Source organism: Morone saxatilis, unplaced genomic scaffold (assembly GCF_004916995.1).
Source record: "Morone saxatilis isolate NCDOM2014 unplaced genomic scaffold, NCSU_SB_2.0 Contig10, whole genome shotgun sequence".
NCBI lineage: Eukaryota > Metazoa > Chordata > Actinopteri > Moronidae > Morone > Morone saxatilis.
In genome coordinates this window covers 15,254,378-15,262,240 of record NW_023339652.1, presented here as the reverse complement: position 1 = coordinate 15,262,240, position 7,863 = coordinate 15,254,378, and the positions used below count along the sequence as shown (strand labels likewise).

The 7,863-nt window shown below is 41.1% G+C and overlaps 1 protein-coding gene across 1 annotated transcript in view; it reads left to right on the top strand.

Moving 5' to 3' along the window:
• Positions 1–249: 249 nt before the first annotated feature.
• The window catches only part of ptprz1b (protein tyrosine phosphatase receptor type Z1b), a 52,993-nt gene continuing 45,379 nt past the window's right edge, over positions 250–7,863 (top strand). The window contains exon 1 of the mRNA XM_035679899.1: positions 250–481. Coding sequence (XP_035535792.1) covers positions 418–481 — 64 coding nt within the window. The 5' untranslated portion in view covers positions 250–417. The remainder of the gene's footprint in view (positions 482–7,863) is intronic.

Below are 7,863 nucleotides of genomic sequence, written 5' to 3'. Positions count from 1 at the left end.
ACATTATAGGAATATTATAGGAAATCCCATACTGCTGCCCGAGCAGATAAAAGCTCCTAAATCTCAGCTGCATGCTGCAGACACACACAGTGTCCCTGTAGTGATATCATAAGGATATTACAGGAGTGTTACACTGATTTCCATTAAGGGCAGTGGGCGGCGCGCACACACAGCCCGTCTCTTATTGCGATATACGTGAGTGCGCGTCCGTTGTCAGCCAACCAGCCAGCGAGCCAACAGTCCTCAATCCAAACCCAGCCGAACCACGCCGAGCCGAGCATTTAGTCCCGCCGCCCCACACAGAGGCAGCCGCGGAGGGAAGATGACCTGGTAGCGCATCTTTACGCACCCGAGCCGCCGTCCGCCCCTCATAAAGCCACTCTCTGCCTCTCTACGGTTCATTTGCTCGCCGAGACCATGGAGACGGCAGTTCCCAGGAGCGATGTTTTCATCTCCCAGCTGCTCCTTTTCAGCCAGATAGGTAAGAACTGGAAAGGAGGGGAAAAACAACCCTGATTTAATTGACTGTGGTGTCTGACATGTGATGCTGTGGACGTTCGGAGCTGTCAAAGATTGAGCGGTGCGTCTGTTCGATTCCCTCGGTTATTTAACATCCTGCACACTTCAGCGTGTGTTTCAAAATGTGCAATCGGCGGCAGAGAAAGATGAATCTTTCATCTAGATTGCATTTGTTTGAAGCTGCATTTCCGACGAGGACATTTGTCCCCGCAGTTTAATAGTCCCTTCCCCTCAAATTTAGTTTCAAGTGATTTCTCTGCAGCACATTCAGGGGGTTTTCTTGGCATGATTTGAACAGGTTGAGCCGTTTTTCCAAACATGTTGAAGTATGAATGAAATTGTGCAGTGTGACGACGCCGTGTGCTTTCTGTCTGCAGTGGATCCTGGATTTGAAGAAGGTGCTCAAAGTGCTCCCACTGATGAAGTTCTCTGATAGAGGCGTTCAGTCCAAATGTTGCTTTCAGGGACACGCTGCGCGTTTCTTGTAGAAACTTGTATTTAAAATGCATATAATATTTGAATATGTTTTAGAGGGACATTCCACAAGTAACTGAGTCGTGAATTGTATTCCTTATTATTTATATACTATATAAAATCGGATTTAGGGTATATATTTCCAATTTGAATGCTCTCCTTGTAAGGGAAGTCCATTGTGTCTAAAACTTTTTAAGAATCACTTGATTGATTTCTACAGTCCATGTTGGTTCCTGTTCACCATGATCATGCTATGGCTGCAAGTTTAGAGAGTGAATCCATAAACTGCAATGGTTTGTTAAAAGCATAATCATTTGAGTTCTGAGACTGAGCTGCTGTCAAAGCCCAGATCCTGTTTGCTGTAGAAATCTGAGAGTAGGACTTGGTACCCATTTCAGTAACAGGTGTGGAAGTAAGATTGAAAAATAGCCTACTGTCTGTGTGCTAATTTCCAAAGAGTAAAAAAGAAGACAACACAGTAACAAGATGAATCATCACTTCATGTTTTTTGTGAAGTGGCAACGGAGCAGTTATTTACAGTTTTTGAGCGTTCAGAATTTAGCTCCCAATCAGGTCAGTGAAATGTTTTAACACAACATTTAGTTAAGAGTCAGAGCAGCGGCATTTGAGACAAGTTTGAGGTAAAAAGTGGTGCTTTAATTTTAGCACTTCTCAAAGAGCAGTTTGTTTTCTGTGGGGACAGAGCACCAGTGTATTAATTACAGTGTTGAGCTTGTTACTCAAACAATGTCATTTATTACTCCTTACTTGTTACTCTTTTCAAAAGTAATATTATTGCAGAAAAGTCACGAGTTACACTACTAGTTATATTACTTTTCTGTGTGTCTTTTCTCCCCATAATTCAGACCCATAATCCAGATTTGTTTAAGATCAAAGTAATGAGAATATTTCCAGCAGCTGAATGTAAGCGATTCCATCTTCCAAGCTAACTTCCTGCTTCATGACATGCATGATTACAAAATGAATGTGGGAATGGGATTGGATTGTTGGATTTCAAATCAGTACGGGGTGACAACAAAAGTAAGGTTGTCAATAATTATTTTCTGGGGTGTAACTTTATTTTTATTACTGAAATGTATTCGTAATTAGTTACACTAGTAGTTACTGGGGAAGTAATAGTATTACTAGTAAGGCCTTACTGCCTAACACTGATTAATTAATAGCCTAAGCTTGAAATATATCTGGATTCCTTTGTCCATTCGGATCTCACTTCACACTTCTGATAAAGATACAGACGTACAACTTCATCAAATTGACATGACGCGTGTAATGACAGCAGCCAATGAGTCACAAGAAACTGCAGCATAAGAAATCAAAGGTATGTTTGAGTTAGTTTTAAAGCAGTGACACCCTTACATAGTTTGCCCATCAGAGGGCACTGACAAGTATGTATAATCTGCTTTTCTGTGTAATGTTTGTCCACACAGACAGGACAAAGCCTTATTTTTTTTTTTACAAAAGTTGAAAATTTAAATGCAAAAATTCCCAAATTTGTTGAGCATCCCGTTGAACCCTCTGAAGAACCCCCAGTGGGGGTTGACATTTAGATTTGACCTTTGAGAAATGGAATAGCATGCTGAAATGCTTAACACTTATTCTTAACAAGGTTATCCAATCATTTTTTATTCAATTGTTTGTTTGTTCTGTGAAAAGTGCATCTCATGACATTCTTTTCAGGAAGCCAACATCAGAGGCTTCCAAGTGTTTTTGTGTCCTGAACACAAACCTGCGTGTTCCCTTTTGATGAGATTTTGTGTGATCAGATTAACTCAGTCTTGCCCATGAGACGTTTTTTATTCAATATAACTCGGTACAGAAATAGACAAATGGTGATAGATGGTGAGCTCTGTCATTCCTCAAACTTTCCTCGCTTTCGATTGGTTGTTTCTACCCACGGCAGCGTTATTGCTACTGCTCTTGTTTCAGAAAATTAAGATCACGTTTCCCATAAATTCCAGTGGCCTTTAATTCCTCTCTCCACCTGCTGTCACCAGAGGAAAAAGCTGTCCCTTAATTAACTGGAGATGGTTAGAATCAAATCATCTCTGGATCCCAGCACAAGAGATCATGTTCTGGTAGATTTGATGCTCTTTTCAGAAAATGTCTTTGCACAGCTCAAACCTCGGCTCCGCTCTGAAGTTGCAGCCATCGAGTGAGTTTTAGCAGATGTTAGGCCGGTTGATTCACTTTGCTGTGGCTACAAGTTCATTCCCTCCAAAATGTTTGTGTTAAAGATGCTGTTTAGATACATAGAGAGAGAAAGATTGTTTCCTTTAGGGAAAGGAAATAGAGCATCCTCCAGCCATCTGTCCCACAATATGCCTGGACACCATTCAGAATCACACACAAACACATTTTTCCTTGCTCGCACTCTTCCGTACAAACACACACACACATACAAGTCGCTGCGATGTCGCGGGTGCTCTCGTTTTGGCCTTGTTTGTCCGAGCAGTTCTGCCAGTGAACACAGTCTTCGAGCTGGACTCCTTCACTGCGCCATATGCTTTTCAACAGCATGGTTGCCTCTATACATCTGACTTCTCAGTGGTTATCACACCTTCTGCTTGTGGTTCCATATGTGCATGCAGGAAAGGGATTTGAGTGTATATTGCTGTTTTTAAGCATCCAATAACCAATAGCGACAGCAGTTTTTTTATTCACTGACTTATTTTTTTTAAGTCGATATTTTTGAGGGTATTTTTCCCTTTAATTAGACAGGACAGCTTGAGAGAGGAGGGGTATGACACACAGCAAAGTGCCACAGGCCAGACTCAGTTCCCATGGCCACTGCAACAAGGACTCAGCCCTGGTACATGGGGCACCAGCTCCACCAGGCAAGCCACCATGACTCAGATAAGATATCAAGAACACCACCCTTTGATATCTTCTGTAAAAAGAGCAGAGCAGAGGAAAAGGTGAACAGTGAATTAAAGTAAATACAGTGGAGGTTAGAGTTTGTCATTGGATAAAGGTGGTAGCTTCCCAAAGCCAAAGTAAAGATAGTAAAGTAAAGTTTCCCAAAAGCTGGAAAAGTGAAGAGGGATGTTGCCTTGTTGTGTTGAAGATGATGTCAGGCAGTGTCACACGTTATCGCCCCATGTTCTGGGGGTACTATCAAAAGTACTATCTGCAGTGGATAACAAAATAGACAAAAGTACCTGGTACCTGGTACCTGGGCGCCCGGTTAGCTCACCTGGTGGAGCTGGCGACCATGTACCGAGTGGCTGCAGCAGCCCAGGTTTCGAATCCGACCTGCGGCCCTTTCCTGCGTGTCACTCCCTCTCTCTACCCACCTTCACTGTCTATCTTCAGCTGTCCCTATCAATAAAGGCAATAAAAGGCCAAATACAGGCCAAAATACATTTAAAAAAAAAACCTGGTACCAAAAGCGGTTATAGCCAAGTCGAGCTGTAACATGCAGTTGAAATATGTTTTTTCTAAGCTCAGCTTCCAGTTCCACCAGTAGAAATTGACCACTGGTGCTGTGCGCTAACTTATAACATATCACCTCAAAACAGCATATCCTTATCAGTTTAATAGGAAGAGGAGCGTCTGTGAGCGTCTTTTTGATGGGATTGAAAATCCTACCTTCGGGATTTTTTAAATACCCTGATATACCGTAATACCTTGATACTGCCCAAGCCTATTGGAAACCCCTGTAGCTTTGAGTTTTAGTATCCTGTGATCCTCCTGGTTAGATATTTAAACCTAATCTGAATCAGCTCAGCATAATGGTTGTATCTGTGCCCTTTTCTTCTTCTAGCTCATCTGTCATTTTTTATTTCTGCTCAGATTTCCAAACATGAAGAACTGCATCTGACTCCTTCTACGCATTAATCAGTCCTAGCAGACTGCATTTCAGTTCTCATATTAGATGACTCATTCTTATACTTCAGAAGTTTTGGTGCAATAATGTTTTACCACCAGAGCTCACATGGCATGCCTTAAACAACAAGTTTCACCTATTTTTAACTTGTTTAGCCACAGTGTTCGAATAGTAAGTGGTGGCAAACACATTGCTAGATTACGAGATTAGTGGTGCATGATTGGTTATATGGAATGACACAACAACTGCCTGTATGCCATTGATCCACAGCTCAATAGGATCTATATCAGAGTTTTGGTACCATTTATTGTGTGTGTACTTTAGTTGGTGTGTGTGTCATCGACTGTATGTAAAGATGGACGACATGACAGCTCCCCAAAAGTTAGGCTAAAACATTTCAATCTCCCCCTGGTGGCTGGCTGCAGTATAGGTTTTAATCAGTTATTTGATTATATAGTATAGCAGCATATTTACTACTGTCAAAACAAAAACCCCACCATCAAATACTGCACTGGCCCCCTATATATTGCCTCTAACAAATCTGGCCAACATACCAGCATACATGTCATATTTAATGTCTTTTGGTTAATGTGAGTTCAGTGATAATATGTTCTCCTTGTGAGATACCATCTGGCCCCCCCGGTGCACTCAGAGAACCTGAACCTGAGGGGTTGCATCCGGTGGCATGACAGGATGCCTGATGGTGTAATAGTAATTGCCTACAAAATACTGGCACACACATTCTGGCACACGTAGCATACTGAATGTGTAAATCCATAAATAATATGTAGAGAACAGTGATAACAGAGAGCCAGAGACACGGTAAATTACAGCAGGGATGAAACTGTCTGTCTCAGAAGAGTTGCAATTAAATCTCACATCCCATTCGTTTTTCAGCTCTCCACTTCAGGCTGCAGCATTTGTTTGTGAAAATCTTGTTATTGATTTGGGGACAATGACATGGCTGGATAGCTAGCTAGTCGTGTTGTTAAACATACTGTGAATTATATATTTTTCAACCATATGCAGTGTTATTGAGTTTGAATCTTAATAGCACAACGTTAGCTTTCTGGCTCATAGCTGAGCGGATTAGAAATATCTCCCATCGTATCTAAGGTCCTATTACTGGAGTAGGGAACAGTGTTTCCATTGCATGAGAATCTTATGGGATAGTAATGATTGTTTCAGGTATTAGTCAAACCCTCAGGTGTTACCAGGGAAACAGAGGCTTGTGGAAGATTTGATTGCAAAATGCATGAAAATATAAATCATTTTCTTTGGCAAGTGATGGGTTGCCTCCTCGTTGTCCATTAATTCCTGATAATGAACACCTCATAGAGCATTATCTCATTTTGCTGATTGTCTCTTGCTGTAACTTTTTGGCAGAACTGACAAAACACAGTGCATATCAAACTATAGACTCCTATTAAATGAACCACTACTGTTCTAAACTCCTCTTTTTTGTGACTGTTGATAGTACGAGTTATAACTGTGCCTCCCTCCTTCTAGCTTGAACTGCATCCTTAAGATAAGATTATGTGCTCGCTAACTTACAAACATACACACACACATACACACACAGCCTAATGGAGTCGAGCTCTGTAAACCAGCCAAATCAAAATCTTCACTGAGGGAAATAAATCTTGTTAGAAAGATTTTCTAAAGCCTTGGCTTAACTGTCTGGTTTTTAGCAGGAAAAAAATATAATCAGATTTTCTTTTTATTATTGTATAGAAATGTTTCATTATGAAATATTACCGAAATATGTCATTTCCTTACACAGATCATTAAATCCTCCAGAATATTGTGTGATTCTGTAAATTTGAGCACTATCTAGAATCTCATTTATGAGTGTATTGTGAGTGTGCTGATAGAAGTGGTTTGCACTGTTCTAGTCACCACAGTGTTGGCATTGCTAAAACCACAGATGTTACATTGAATAATTGATTGCCTGCTTTCTACTGTGATATTTTGTCTTCCATCCCTCTTGTCTCTCCCCCACTTTTTACTGGCTTTTCGTCTGGTCTCTCCATCTAAAGCATTTTATTCATAAGTGCTCTTATTCTTTAATCCACTTAGCTGCAGTCTGCTCTTACTGTGGCAGCGTACGGTCACAGTTATTTTAAAGCTGGTCTGTGCCACGAGAACAGCTGAATCTCTTTGATGCTGAGCAGCCTGGACAAGAAACTCAGCTCAGTGAAACACTTATGTCACTCAAAAGTTTCTTCAGTAGTTACTGTGGTTACTCTTGTCAGCAGTGATTGGTAGAAGGAGGGTCTCAAAGGTAAAAGTGGAAACCAGTGGTGCAAAGGTCGCTTATATTACACAAGCCTGGAGTCAACAGAGCAGACACAAATGTCTTAAAAGCTTCCTGGTTTGAGTAGGACTCTCCTCTCTCCTCTTCACTTTAACCCTAATTTGACTCTTGACTCCAAATCTAGCATTTCAGTATCAAAAACTTGTTTTACAGCAAAACTAGATCACTTTCAAATGGTGACCCAGAATCAAAATAAAAGCATCAAAACAACTTCTGCAACAAGTCCACTTCTTAACAAATCAACAAGTTCTGGTGGAGCTTGTAAGTTATGAAGAGGCAAGGAAGTAGTGTATTTAGCAATGATGTTGAATAATTATCAGTGTTAGGAACATACTGAACATGGGGAGCAACAGTGGAGATAATGGATAATGGTGGATATTATCGTAGGAGTGCTTTGAGAAGTTTATTTAACTCCATTGGAATCCATTGTAACTGCTGTGAACTGATGCTAACTACAGCTGCTGTCCTCTACTAAGGAGCAAGCGTATGTAGAGCCACCTTTCAAGGCTATACAGGAAGTTTGTATTTGGGTCTAAAGAGAGTAGTTCCACCCTTACGCCAACAGTGTATGTAATTCTTTGGGGCTTTTATTGCCTTTTAATTGATAGTGACAGCTGAAGAGTGACAAGAAAAGGGGGGAGAGAGGGAGAGGGGTGACACTGGACTCAGCCCTGGTAGATGGCGCCCCGTCATTTTTATGTAAGGT